Here is a 15,483-nt window from a genome sequence, read left to right on the forward strand (position 1 = left end):
CTTATTTTAATGCTTGTTGTCTGTGTAAGAGAGTTTACTTCTTTTTGCGAACACTCCTTAACTAATACATTTATCTTTTATTAAGCTGAATCTGGAATTCATGACTTGTGCATGGGTACACCCCAGAAAAAAACCCTGAGATTAGAAAGCCTTTGGGAAAGGAAGAGCTTTCAGTCTCACAAAACAAAAGATGAACATGTCCTACCTGAAGTGTCTGAGATCAGCACTCAGAACTGATAGGAGAGGTGCTGGTTTCCATATAGCCAGCTTATGCCAAATTGACATAAATCTGGTTTTAAAATCTGGTTTCTAGAGCCAGATAGCACACCCCTATATGAGGCAACTACAGAATGGCTGCTACATGAGGCTGAGTCAAGCCACCATAAAATGTCAAGGAGTGGGTTTATGTATGATTCGAATAGTATCTCTTCAGCATTTCAGGCAGAAGCTCTACTTAACAGAATGGCTTTTTAAATGAATATATTGTTTAAAAATCTTTTCTTGCATACACATAGCTTACGTTCAGATACACAGTGAAGATTCTTGTGCTGAGGTAGTTTTTGCTGAAGCAATTAAAAAAAAAATTGCACAGCCAATCAGTAGCCCTGCTAGGCAAAATTCCTACCTGGCACCACCCACTTTCTGAAAACACTTGGCATGTGCTGTTGGCACTTATCGGCACCATGTTGAGGACTCCTGCTCCAGACTAATGGAGCAATACTAGACTCTCTTCTGGAAGTGCATCCATCTTACGTTAGAAACAAGCTGTGATATTTCATTTCCCCTTCTGCCATGTGTGACCTTTTGGGGCCTTGCCTTGCCTTGCTCTGCTTGGCTCTCTCTCACCGTGCTGACCCTATCCTCTCTGTCCCTGCCTTACTGGACCAGCATTTCTCTAGAAATGACCAGAAACTAGAGTAGCCAGTGGCTCTCCCGGGTCCTTGTAGTCAGGATGTTCTCAGCACAAAGAAGAACACAGGAGTGTCAGCAAGAAGCTGTATGCTGCAATGGGAAGCATGGGAAGGCTCAGGTGCAGAGAGAGAGAGGACAAGGCACTGTAAACAGAAGCCTTACTTGTGCAGAGTACAGGTTTTCAGGACTGATGAATAACTTTTTTTGTAAAAAAAAAATTAATCATTAGTCTTTAAACCATTAATTTAATCAAGTATATTTAAATTAATTCACAAGATAAAAGCTAAACATAGGTCCTTTTTTGAGATAGCCTATGATTTAATAAGAAAAACGTTGCTATCTGTTTTAGAAGGAAAGGCTAATTTTAATATATTTACTTCACTTACCGTCTACTTTTTGCTGAGGATCAAGGCAGAGTCCTTATTACAGTAGTAGTAATAGTGTTACAATACAGTAGTAATAACACATTGTGTGTCCAACTAAGCTGGACACTTTGTGCATCTGGTGAAGTGATCTCTGACTCTCGTAAGATTATGCTGAAATAATTTGTGTTTGTATATAAGGTGCCACTGAACTTCTGTTTTATTTCTTTTATTATGTAAATACTAATTATTATATTGATGCTGGTTTTGTTGTATACTACAGAAGCATATTCATTTTTTTCCTGCAAGATTCTAGTCTTAAATTGGAGAGGATACTTAACATGTGATTATTCATTTATAAATTGAAATATCTGTTTATTTTCCTAGCAATTGAATCATCCAAATGTAATTAAATACTATGCATCGTTTATTGAAGACAATGAATTAAATATAGTGCTGGAATTAGCAGATGCTGGAGACCTTTCTAGAATGATCAAGGTAGAGGTTTTTTTTAAATCTTAATACAGTTTATAAAATTATTTATTTGGAACATGACCAATGTTTTTCATATTTAACTTACTTGCTTTTCATTACTCAGTATTTAATTCACATTTGGATCATTGCATAAAATTGAATTAGAGTTGTGATCCTATTTCCAGTTACAAATGTGTAAATTCTGCCCAGGCAGCTGAGGCCTGCACATGTGTAACTGGCTGCCAAACTTTGCACCTTATTTATGCATGCAGTGTGTGAGTGCAAGAAAGGGCAGACAAGGAGAAGAGATCAACCACTGCACTCTAAATCTGGCATTATGCCGTCACAGTATATTCTGTCAGTATTTCCATTATAAATTTTCCCTTTAAAGACTTTTACTGTTATAATTCAGCTGTAAAAACTAGCTGCAGGTTAAAATTTTGGCAAGGGGACTCTGAACTCAAAAAATATGTTTACTGCAAAGATGTTTGAAAACAGCTTGGGAGCCTTTGAGGGCTGCTCCCAGTATTAATGAATTTTGCTAGCAGGAAAGATCTTGCAAGCAGTTCCTGTGACAACAGTGGTAACATGGGAAGGTTTTGGACCACTGTCTGCTCACAAGATCATTACTGTAACACTTGGATTATTACATGCAGTGTGTGTTGATTTGGCACTGAGCCAAAACTGCAGAAATCATTTCACGAACGCAGAAAGAAATACAGATTCACCATTTGGAATGTGCTGCCAGTGTTAACTCAGTTCATTGCCTTTTCTGCAATTTATTTTTTAAAAACTATTTAAAATAACTGCCTGTCTCCAAGACAACTGGGAGATCCAAAGTAGCAGTAATAAGCCCGCAGAGTGAGTTACCATCTTTGTGTTTTTTGTAAGTGCTCAGTTCACTGAATCATCATTGCAACCAGTATTGTCCAGCCAACCCATTCCATGACTTTATCTCTTGTATCTGTTATTTATGTTTTCTTGTATTTTTATATAAATGTAAAAGAAGCTTAATATAGGGAAATACAACTAGATGTGTCTTTCATTTATTTTGCATTCCTAACCCTACTGTGATAATTTGTGATCCCCTTTTCCCTGTAGCTGGCTATTTTATCATGTGTGTTCTTCTACAAAAAAGGGCTGGATTATGCTGTAGTAGCAGAATTGAATTTCAGTTTACATGTATAAAATTTCAGTTTACATGTAAAATGAAGTGCTGCTTGTTCAGTATGGTAACCTGCAAAATTTCTTCAATCTTGAATCCAAATCTAGCCTGCAATTTTTTTCATAGGACATGAGTCCATTGGCCTTGCCTCTACTCAAGTGAAAATCGAGGATCTTGGACTGGATTTGAGGGGCTGCTTACCTCTGGCTTTTGCAGCAAAACGTAACCTGTCATAGAAACCAATACCCCATCTGCTTCCTGAAAGGTTGAATGAAAGGCATGGGGACTACTTCAGTGCTACAGTGTGCACAAACAGTCTGTAAACCTAAATTGTAATAACAACTTGAACATCATGATGACCAGGAAAAGAAGTCCAGAGGAATGATAGACATTTTGTATCATTCATGGTTCAGTCCAGACAGTCATGGCTTGAAAGATCAGACTGTCTTCCTCTAGTCCCCATGGCTTCATCATTTTGAAGGTTAAACCCTATTTTGCCATGGATGTTTAAACTTTTATAATCCACCCTCCACACCACTAGGGGATTGGAAAACCATTTCAAAACCATGTTTTTCAGTTTTCAGGCATGATGGCAAACTATGGTTAGTGGTGAAGTCATGTGTGAGAGGGGAGGAAGGAGTGTGCAAGCCCATTATTTGTTTCCAGTCCTACAGAAAGGGAGGGGAAAGAAACCATAGTTTGTAATTTTCTGTGTAATAGTGAGGAAAATTATATTCCGTTTTACCATTGCATCTGAGTGAGCTCTGAGTCACAAAAGCTCTTACAGGAATAAATGTTGTTATACTTAAAGGTGCCACTGGACATGTTTTGTTTTTCTGCAATAAACTATAACACAGCTACCCCACTGGAATTACCTGAACTGAGCCTTAGTGAAGACTTTTTTGAACAAACTCATTCATCATTTTATTACACTAAAGCCTGGTATGTTTGGTAAAAACTACTGATATATTCCAAAGATTATGAAATATTTTAGTAGTCATTAAAGATGTGATGAGGACTAACTTAAACATTATTTAAGAAGTTTACAGTTGGGTGAACTGTATCAAAGTATAATTAGGGGTAAGTGTGCAAATGATGTTTTCTGCTTTGGATTAACTTCTAGAACAAATATTTTTTTTAAAAAAGATTTTTTTCTTCAACTAAATGCAGTAGGCCACTCCAAGAGCTGACATGCATATTTAAGATGCTATAACGTAACTAAATCATTACATAGCAATGCAATCTTTTTATTATTCAAAAAATCATTCTGCTACTGTAAGGCCTTTGACTTCCACGCTTGTTTATTTTTGTTTCTAACTTGTGGTGTGTGGGTATATAAAAATATGTGTATATTATTACAAATTATTTACTTCACGTAAACCTTGCCTTTCTCTTGAGTGGGGCTTAAAGTGATTTACATCATTCTCCTCTCCTCCATTTTTACCTTCACAACAATCTTGTGAGGTAATTTAGGCTGAGAAAGTGTGACTGGCCCAAAGTCACCCAGCACACTTCTTTGGCAGAGCTAGGATTGCCAGCCCCCCTTACCTTTAAAGTGAGGGATGGGGGGTGGGGAGTCACCAGACAGGTAGGGTTCCAATCCTGCTGTCTCACGTGTGCACTCCAGATGCCCCAATGATGTCATTTCCAATTGAAAACCTGAAACTACTGGGTCTCAACGGAGCCAAAATTGCCCCCAAATTTTGCTATGTTTTTGACTGATTTAGTTCTGCTGAGTCTCTGTAGCTTCTGGTTTTCAGCCAGAAGTGTATCATTGAGGCCTCCAGACTGCCTTGCTTTGTATAAAATGTCTGCTTTTTATTTAGTCTCCACCCTGTGCTATAAAAATATTATTTTTGTGGCTTTTTGCAGGAATTTTATAGCAAAATAGTAAAAAACAACAACTGAGCTTTGAAGAAAATACCCTTCAAGATGACAGTTCTGTGATGGTTTACAGATTAGCAATGTCCTGTTAACGTTTATAACAAAATTGTATATACTTTGTTGTAAATTAATTCTGTATGCTTACATTTGCTGCATTATAAAGTATTTGTTCTCTCTTTTGAATATTTCTGTTTAAGATAACACCTACTTAATATGAGGCGTCTCGCTAATAAGTTTCATTATGACCTATTGATTCCTTAATTTTAGCTGGGGCTGCCAAATCATTAACTTTTAGCCTTCCTTTTAACTATTTAAAATAAGTGTCCTAGTATTTTAATATAAATGATATTTTTAAGGATATACTTTTTTATAATTTTGAAAATAGTCTTGCACGCTTTCCCCAGATTCATCAAAAGATTAAGGATACTTTACAACAATAACATTACCACTTGGGAGATTCATTCAGGGAGACTAGGTCTGACTATAGGTTTTAAATACACATCTTTCTTAATCAGTGCTTAATTAATTCACCAATTAGTCTACTGTTGAATCGAAGGAGTATTTTTAATCCTGATTTACCCCCAGAGATACCTAATGTCAACTTTAGCATGTTTTGGCCCTGTTATGCTTTGTGGATATTCTCATACCCACCCCTTTCGTAAGGGTAATTTATGATGTCCTCTTAACACAGGCATCTTGTTTAATACTGTGAACTCAGATAGCTTTTTGAAGTTAATGACAGCCTATCAAGCTATGATTAAATATGTATAAGGTGTCACAATGTATTCATGTTTTCATAGTTCTTGTAGTAAGATTGGCATGAGTGGTTTAGGTATATATAGGGTGGGGAGGAAGAAGGTGTGAGGAATGCTGCCCCCTTTCTCCTTTTTAAATGATAGTTTGAAGATAAGGGATACATAACACAATGAAAAGGCCTCTCTCTGCCTGTGTTGTTTGTCACATGAGCAAGGAAAAATATGATAATTACTTGTATGAAGCATGGATTGTATCTTGGAGTCCAGACAGGATGATATTTGGTGTCTCTTTGTTAGGAGAGCCTAGCATGGTGTAGTACAATGGAATGCTATGCCTTAATGAGGAAAAAGGAATCCAATTTGTAAAAAAAATAACTGAATAGGTGAACTTGCCATGATGGTATTATTGTTTTATGAAATTATCTCTTCAGGGAACCTTTTTCACATCAATTTGTGTACCAAGAAACTTACATATTGCACAGGATTAAGAGCATGTGTTCGAGAGTAAATTTTCATTTCAGAGTCCTGGTAGGCCTACTCTATTGTATAAGCTTGTCTGCTATCACTGAGCTATTTGTAATCCATTTCAGTATAACTGCATTTCAATCTGGCCACCAGTTTTATATCTGAAATTGCCTTGGACTTCCAGGTATACTGGATGTCTTGTAATTTGAGATAAAGGGGTGTATGATTGTTGATTCACTTGGACCTCCCAGAAGCTTTCATTACGGTCAACCATGGTACTTTTCTGGATCATCTTGAGAGGTTTGGGAGTTGGGAAAACAGCATGCTTGTAATTTGTCTACCACCTAACAGTAGTTTCAAAAAGAAGTGCTACAGTAACGCATTGCTCTGCTCTGTGGTCCCACACTATCTAATATTTACATGAAACTCTTGGGTGAGTAATCAAGATACTTCAGGTGATGCTTCATCAATATGTAGATAACTTCCAACTTGATGGTTGTTGTGGATTTTCCGGGCTGTATAGCTGTGGTCTTGGCATTGTAGTTTCTGATGTTTCGCCAGCAGCTGTGACTGGCATTTTCAGAGGTGTAGCACCAAAAGACAGAGATCTCCCAGTGTCACATAGGATATTCCTATGTTTTGCATAGGATATTCCAGGACACTAAAATACTGGACAACACTTCCAACTACTTCATCAGATTGCACAGGGAAGCCATTGAAATTCATAAGCATAAGCACAATTTCAACAGGAAAGAGACTTTAAGAATGAATAGAGCATGGTTTCCAGTCCCGAAAAACACCAGGCTAACAAAATACTCTATACCCTACAATAGCCCTGCAGAGAAGATTAGCATATCAAGCACCAATCCATATGCAAAAGAACCTCCTCAGGAGACAGTGAAGCTTCCCTCCATTAGCATTCCACACCCTGGGAAACTCTTACAGGATGACTCAGCCCAACCCCACCGTCCTGAATAGATATAAATTACCTGCCAACATCTTTTCCACACTGTGACGCTGAGAGATCTCTGTCTTTTGGTGCTACACCTCTGAAGATGCCAGTCACAGCTGCTGGCGAAACATCAGGAACTACAATGCCAAGACCACGGCTATACAGCCCGGAAAATCCACAACAACCATCGTTCTCCAGCCGTGAAAGCCTTCGACAATACATGGAACTTCCAGCTTGGTTTCTCTTCTTCATCTAGTCCAGTTAAGTCAGGGGAAAGTCTGAATCAGTGCCTGGAGTTGGTAATGGGATGTTTGGAAGCTGATAGACTGAAGCTCATTATAGGTTTTTCAAGGTAAAAGATGATCAGAAATGGTTTACCATTGCCGCCTTCTGTGCAGTACTAACCAGGGTTAGCTGAAGTGACAGTGCCATTGTCTGTGAAAGATCCTCCACCAGTGACACCTTCCACTACAGTGAAAATTGGAGGAAGGTACATTAACAATTTGAGATATGCAGATGTCACTACATTACTTACAGAAAATAATGAAGACTTGAAACGACTACTGATGCAGGTTAAAGAAGAAAGTGCCAAAGCAGGATCACAGCTGAACATCAAGAAGACAAAAGTAATGTCTACTGAGGAATTACAAAATGTAGAAATTGAAATTGTTAAAGATTTTCTATTTCTTGGCTCAATCATCAACCAAAAGGGAGATTGCACCCAAGAAATCAGAAGGAGATTGATATCTGGAAGAGCAGCCGTGAAGGAATTTGAAAAGATCTTTAAGGATAAGGACCAGGATCAAGATAATCCACACTGTGGTATTCCCCATTAGTATGCATGGATGTGAGAGTTGGACACTGAAGAAAGTTGATTTATTTGAAATGTGGTGCTGAAGGAGAGTTTTATGGATACCATGGACAGCCAAAACGACAAGACTGAGGCTATCATACTTTGGTCACATCATGAGAAGACAAGACTCACTAGAAAAGACAATTAAGGAGAAACAGAGCTGTTATCATCTGCATATTGGTAATACCTCACTCTAAATTCACAGAAACCTTTCCCAGTGATTACATGTAGGCGCTGTATTACTTGGATGGATTACTCTGCAGGACCACCCAGCATATATGCCACAGGGTTGAACAGTACCACCTTTCTAGAATGGGTTGGTCAAGTTAGTGCACAACCATGGAAGCACAGTGCCCCTGCAATGCTCAACCCAGCCAGCCTATCTGGAAGGCTATCATAATTGCTGGTATTGAAAGTCTTATCACCTATGTTCAGTTGGAGTTGCGTCATATTTTTTCCATTTGCACTCTTACTGACTACCCAACTGTTTCATCATCACGAGCGCCTCAGTAAATCAAGGGGCATTCTGGACTCCATGGAAGGAGAGAGGGCGTTCAGGGGCATGCCACCTGTGCATCCTACAGATTAGCCAGGGCTGCAATAGGAACAGTGACCTTGGTTACTGGAAAATCTCCAAGAGACATCAGGAAACCCTCTGAATCTACCAGCTTCCAGGGATGAACCATCCAAATACCCACCCATCCCTTGCAGAGGTTCCCAGTGTCTATAAGTCTAGGAATCTTGCAAATAGTATATTGCAGCTACTTTGTCAAGTTGTCACTCCACACACTAGCTTTCGGGTGAGGGAAACGCTGCAGTGTGTTTTCCCACATGGTTCCAATAATGTTTTCAGATTTGGGCCAGTAGGGGCACCAACTTCAAAAAGAGCCATGGCATTAGCTTCTCCCACATGACCTGGATCTTCTGGTGATACCAGAATGCTGAAAACATGCAAAAACTAATGTCATAAACGCTCCCCCCCACCCACACACACTGTATGATATGCAGTAATGATTATAGCAATACATTCCCACACAGACTGAATCATACAGACGCACATATACAGTTAATTGCATTGATTGTAATTAGGAGAGCATTGCCACCTTCTCCGCTCCTGATCCCTGCTGGGTGAAGTCAGGGGGTGGGCATTGCCACCTGCTCCACTTCTTATCCCAGCTGGGTAGAGGCAGGGGGGTGGGCATTGCCTCCTGCTCTGTGGCGGATCCCAATTGAGTGAAGCTGGGAGGGGGGCAGGCATTACCATATGCTCTGCTCCTGATCCCAGCTGGATGAAGGCGGGGGGGGCAGGCGTTGTTGCCTGCTCCGCTTCTGATCCCAGCCTGGGCTTCTCACCATGGCGCTTTCTCGCAAGGACGGGCTGCCTCTTCTGGGCTTCCCTCCCTGGCAGCGCCCTCTGGAGGTGGACCAGGGTAAGAAGTGAGTTGTCTACAACATGCTTAGCCTTTTATATAGTAGGATATATACTAGCTTGATACCCGTGCTTCGCTATGGTATTTAACTACTTTAAATTCAGTTATAATATTTATAGGTATGTAACATTTTTTGGTTTGTGGCGGGGGGGGGGGCGGTTAGTTTGTTTTCTGGTATAATAGCATAGTGCACCATGGTGCTCTCATCCCAAACAATGAGCTTGCAGTTCCGTATCATTTGGGCCATGTTGCTTTGTTTTGAGATGCTGAACAGGGGTGTTTCTGCATGAATGAGGTTAAGAGGCAGCTTGAAGGTAGCGAAGGATCATCTGCCATGCCTGAGTGAGCCTTGACCTTCCATGGAAGTGAGCGCCTCTCTACTCATCTTCCAGGATTGCTTTGCTCATAAAGAGAGACTGCCGCTCTGTGCACCTTGGGGTGATCTTGCTGGTACTTGCTCAGTGCACTGCAGGAGTGGGATGTGCATGTTTCTTTGCCGCATCTCTGAGTTGCTTCCTCCTTTTAGCGTCTGTGTATCTTGCACGATGTCTGCTAGGAGGCTTCTTGGGGGCAGTAAGAGGTGATGGCTGCGAGAGGTGTGAGGTGAAGTTGGACTAAGGGAGGAGTGGTGTGGTGGGCACTTGGGCAGGTTCATGTGAGAGGTTCACATTGAAATGGCCCCTAGAAAGGTCATGCACTATCTCCCCATGAACATTTAAAAACTCAGTTGCCATGCTGACTTCTATATAAAATCCCTATTCAGGAGTCCTGTACCATCTTTCGTCAACAGTCTGCTGTTTCCTTTACCTGATTTTTACCTCAGAACACAGAGTTCATCCACGGTCTTCCTGTGCAGTCCCACATGGGACTGTGCACACGCAGGCCTGCCGATATTGGAGATTTTTATAGCTCAATACCACCAGGGGGCGCTCTCGCCTTCCATCGCGCATGCGCAGCCATCTTCCCGCCTAGAAGGCGGAGCGCCCCACACATACCCTCAGTTTCCTTTTCGCCGCCGATAGATGAGGTTTTTTGGCTCTTCTACTCGTTCGCGATGTCGGATACTGCTCTTTTCAAACGGTGCGTCTCCTGTAATCGAAAGATAACCAGGTCAGCCATTCAAACTGCCTTTATTGTCTCGGGGAAACTCATAATACTCAGGCCTGCAAACATTGCCGTGCCTTTACTTGGAAGGACAGGGCGGAAAGGGCGGACCGCTTGCACGCTTTGCTTTGGCAACGGCTATGTCGGTTGTGGATCCTCTGGCGAAGGCACCCCCATCTGCTGTGCCTGGATCTACCCCTCGGCCGGTCAAAACCGTGAGCTTGAGGACCCCTCGCACCTTACCTTCCCCGAGTCATTTGGAGTCTAGACTGAGAGATCGTTCTATCTCCTCGGTTCGGAGTGCGTCGGAACCAGCACCATCGGTTCCGAGGGTCCCTCTGAGCCGACCACCTTCGACTTCATCTGCTGCTCCAGCCTTGGATCGAGCTGTGTCTCAGAGTGGGACACCCTCGGTGTCGAGACCGACGCCTCCACCGTCTCAGGGTGCGGCTGCTTCGGAGACAACTGGAGAACCATCCGCTCCGTCCGACCTTGACAAGAAGAAGAAAAAGAGAAAACATTCTTCTAAGCGGGACAAGGCAGTTCTGGAGCAGTTAATCTCCCTGTTATCGGCCCCTTCGGGTGCGATCGGTTCCGACCCACCGGAAAAGAGGCGTAAGGATCCCGATACCCCGGCTCCAACCCTAGCGATCTCTTCGCAGGAAGACCCGGTTCCGACGGAGAAGCCCCCGGGACGACCGCGATCGACCTCCCATGAATCCGGGTCCATTAGATCGGGTCGTAGCTATCGGAGTGGATCGGACCGTTGATACAGCCCGTACCCGACTCGGAGCCGATCAAGGGAGCACTACAGCAGTGGGGGCTGGGCAGCCTTGTACTACCTGGAGGATAGCCCGCTCCGATCGGATTGCTCTTTTTGAAGAGAGAGGATTGTGACAAAACAGTTTCAAGATCCATTGGAGATTGATGGCAAGACGATCATTATAGTGAAGGAACTGCCCAGATCAGTGTTATTAGATTGGAAAAAATACAAAGTGCTAATTCAGATTTTGAAGGACATGAAAATCAGGTACAGATGGGAGCTACCAGAAGGAGTGTCCTTTGAGTTTGGAGGGGCCAAAAAACGCATTAGATCTGAGCGAGAGATGGAGCGATTTATTAAGGACAATGAAAAAGACTTACCAACAAGATTATGAGTATGGAGTGTAAAGTATTATCTTGGAATGTAAATGGATTAAACTCACCGAATAAGAGGAAAAACATTTTTCACTGGCTACTAAAACAAAAATGTGACATTGTTTGTTTGCAAGAGACCCATATTAGAAAACAGGATGTAAAATATTTAAAATCTGGAAAACTGGGCAAAGAATTTGTAGCGGCCTCTAATAAGAAAAAAAGAGGAGTGGTGCTGTACATAAAAGAGGAGCTACAGCCAAAATTTGTTATGAGAGATGTGGAAGCTAGATTTGTAGCAGTGGAATGTATTTGGAATTTAAAGAGAGTATTGGTAGTCGGACTTTATGCACCTAACGGTGCAAAAGAAAGCTTCTTTGAGGACTTGAGGAAGCATTTAGACGATTTTGCATATGACCAGATAATTCTTGCTGGAGACTTCAATGGAGTGACAGACTTGGAACTAGATAAAAAGACTACAACGGCACAAAAGAAAAGAGGACTATTACCAAAGCTTTTTTTTGAGTTGATTCAACAAGAGACTCTCGAAGATGTATGGAGGAGAGAATATCCTAAAAGCAGACAGTTTACTTTTTATTCTGCAAGGCATTCTACATTATCAAGAATTGATATGATCTGGGCCTCAAAAGACTTAGCGTTATGGACTAAGGAGGTAGAAATAATGCCGATGGTAGGCTCAGATCACAACCCAATTATGTGGAAATTTGGAAAAAGGAGAAAAAGGAAAGCATGGAGAATAAATGAGGACTTGTTACAGGAAAGAGAGAATATGGAAATATTGAGAAGAGAGACAAAGTTTTTTATACAATACAACGTGAATAAAGAAGTACCAACCAATAAAGTTTGGGATGCTTACAAGGCGGTTATAAGGGGCATACTAATGGACTTAAATGGTAGAGCAAGAAAGAAGAAAGAGGAGAAAAGACAAGAGATTGAGGAGAAAATAAAAGCCAAAGAAATACAGCTAAAAAAGAGACCAGGGAAAAAGAAAGTATACCAGGAAATTAAAATACTTCAAGAACAGCTAACAGCAATGAGTAATAAAGAATTGGAGTGGAATCTTAAAAGACTGAATCAAAAAGCGTTTGAGGGCGCTAATAAACCTGGGAAGTACCTGGCATGGCAATTGAAGAAGAAAAGGGAAAAGAAAATAATAAATAAAATTTGTGAAGACAACAAAACGTATTTGGAGCAGACTACCATTAGTAGAGCCTTTTATAAATTCTACGCTAAGCTGTATAATAAAAAAGAAGTAAACAAAGAATCAATAGCGTCATATTTGGAGAAAACCAAACTTCCAGAAATCTCGGAAGCTTGGAGAAATAAGTTGAATAGTGAAGTAACTGACGAGGAAATAAGTAAGGCAATACAATCTGCTAATCTAGGAAAGGCGCCAGGGCCAGATGGACTTACGGCTAAATTTTATAAGACAATGGCTAATGAACTGGCACCATTCCTAAAAGAGGTGATGAATGGGGTTTTAAGGGATCAAAGGATTCCAGACACTTGGAGTGAAGGGAACATATCATTGATCCCAAAAGAGGGCCAAGACCTGACTAACGTGAAAAATTATAGACCTATATCGCTACTCAATAATGACTATAAAATTTTTGCGAAGATATTGGCGGAGAGATTGAAGGGGTGGTTAGTCTCGGAAGTTATAGAGGAGGAACAAGCAGGCTTTTTGCCAGACAGACAAATAAGAGACAATTTAAGGACAGTGATCAATGCTATTGAATATTATGACAAGCGTTGTGACAAAGAGGTTGGTTTCTTCTTTGTAGACGCTGAAAAAGCGTTTGACAATTTAAACTGGGATTTTATGTTTGCCACTATGGAAAAGCTACAATTGGGAGAAAGATTCATCAGAGCAATCAAGGAAATTTACAGAGACCAGACTGCAGCAATCGTGGTGAATGATGAATTGACCAAGAAATTGACGATAAGTAAAGGAACAAGACAAGGTTGCCCGTTATCTCCATTGTTGTTCATTCTAGTATTGGAGATTCTGATGATACAAATACGTCAAGATGAGGAAATTCGTGGAATAAAAATAAAGGACTATTCATATAAGGTCAGAGCATTTGCGGATGACATAATGTTAATTGTAGAGGACCCATTGGAGAACATGCCAAGAGTGATAGATAAGATCAAGGAGTTTGGAGACTTGGCAGGTTTTTATATTAACAAAAAGAAGTCAAAGATATTATGTAAAAATATGACTAAGCAGAAACAACAATTATTAACGGAAACAACGGACTGTGAAGTAACAAGTAAAGTGAAATATTTGGGAGTTGAATTAACTGCAAAGAACATAGATCTATTTAAAAATAATTATGAAAAACTATGGACTCAGATAGAGAGAGACTTGATTAAATGGAATAGACTGAATTTGTCATGGTTGGGCAGGATTGCAGCAGTTAAGATGAATGTGTTACCAAGAGTAATGTTTTTGCTACAGACAATACCAATCATCAGAGACTCTAAACAATTTGAAAAATGGCAGAGGAAAATATCAGATTTTGTTTGGGCAGGCAAGAAGCCTCGAGTGAAAGTGAAAGTTTTACAAGATGCAAAGGAAAGCGGCGGAATGCAACTGTCCAATCTGAGACTTTATCATGATGCAATCTGCCTAGTTTGGTTGAAAGAATGGATGACATTAAAGAACAAGAAACTACTAGCCCTAGAGGGATATAAAAAAATATTTGGATGGCACGCATATTTATGGCATGACAAAGTAAAGGTCAACTCGATGTTCCTGCATCACTTTGTACGGAGAAGTCTATACATAATCTGGAAGAAGTACAGAATTTATCTACAAGAAGGAACTCCCTTGTGGGTGGTTCCGTATGAGGTGATAGACCCGAGAGCTGTTGATAATGAACAACAATGTTTAACGTACAAAGAAATAACTAAAACTGAAGCATCCAAACTCAGAATAAAGACACAAGAGGAACTATCACCTAACTACGACTGGTTCCAGTATAGACAGATCAGAGACTTATATAATTCGGACTCTGTAAAGGGAGGTATACGAATAGAGAATTCGGAACTAGAGCAGACCCTTCTTAAAGAAGATAAGAAAAGAATATCCAAGGTATACCAAGTACTGCTGAAGTGGTATACCGAGGATGAGATAGTTAAAACACAAATGGTGAAATGGGCTATAAACTTTAATAAAGAAATAACAATGGAGGCATGGGAATACTTGTGGAAAACTACAATGAAGACAACGACATGTACTAATATCAAAGAGAACATCTACAAAATGATTTATCGTTGGTACATGACACCAAAGAAGATTGCGCTAGGGAATTCGAATACTTCTAATAAATGCTGGAAATGTAAGAAGCATGAGGGCTCCCTCTATCATATGTGGTGGTCGTGTGAGGTAGCTAGGCAGTACTGGGGGGAAATAATAAGAGAAATGAGTGAAATTTTACAATTTCAAATTAATAAGAACCCAGAACTCCTGCTACTGAACTTGGGAATGGAGGGAATTCCAGCCCAATACAGGACGTTGATATTTTATATGACAGCAGCAGCTAGACTTTTGTATGCGCAAAAATGGAAAGTACAAGAAGTGCCAACTATTGAAGATTGGATTTACAAATTGCTGTATATGGCTGAAATGGATAAGATGACAAGAAAACTGAGAGATCTGGACTCAGGGCAGTTCAACACAGACTGGGAGAAGCTGAAACAACACCTGGAGAAGAAATGGGAGGTGGGAGGAAAACTGTGGCAGTTTGAGAACTACTGAAGCACTGAAGTAGAGGGGGGAGACTTTACCGGGGGGAGAAGAGATAAATGTGAATTAATAAGCAGTCAGATTAATAGATTGATATATATATAGATATATATAGGTTAACAAACAGAACATAGATAGAAAATAATTAACTATAAGGATTAAATATAAGGATTGATTAACTAACAATATTTTCTTTCTTTTTGGTAAGTTTTGTACCAAAC

At 40.4% G+C, this 15,483-nt stretch overlaps 1 protein-coding gene across 3 annotated transcripts in view; it reads left to right on the forward strand.

The window, feature by feature from the left end:
• Positions 1 to 15,483, forward strand: part of NEK7 (NIMA related kinase 7) — a 115,021-nt gene that overhangs the window by 56,830 nt on the left and 42,708 nt on the right. For 2 of the 3 annotated variants that reach the window (XM_054981188.1, XM_054981189.1), the window contains exon 5: positions 1,662 to 1,772. The exons of the other annotated variant lie outside the window; for it this stretch is intronic. In XM_054981188.1, the coding sequence (XP_054837163.1) occupies positions 1,662 to 1,772 (111 nt within the window). The remainder of the gene's footprint in view (positions 1 to 1,661; positions 1,773 to 15,483) is intronic. 3 annotated transcript variants of the gene reach the window in all.

Source organism: Eublepharis macularius, chromosome 5 (assembly GCF_028583425.1).
Source record: "Eublepharis macularius isolate TG4126 chromosome 5, MPM_Emac_v1.0, whole genome shotgun sequence".
Taxonomy (NCBI): domain Eukaryota; kingdom Metazoa; phylum Chordata; class Lepidosauria; order Squamata; family Eublepharidae; genus Eublepharis; species Eublepharis macularius.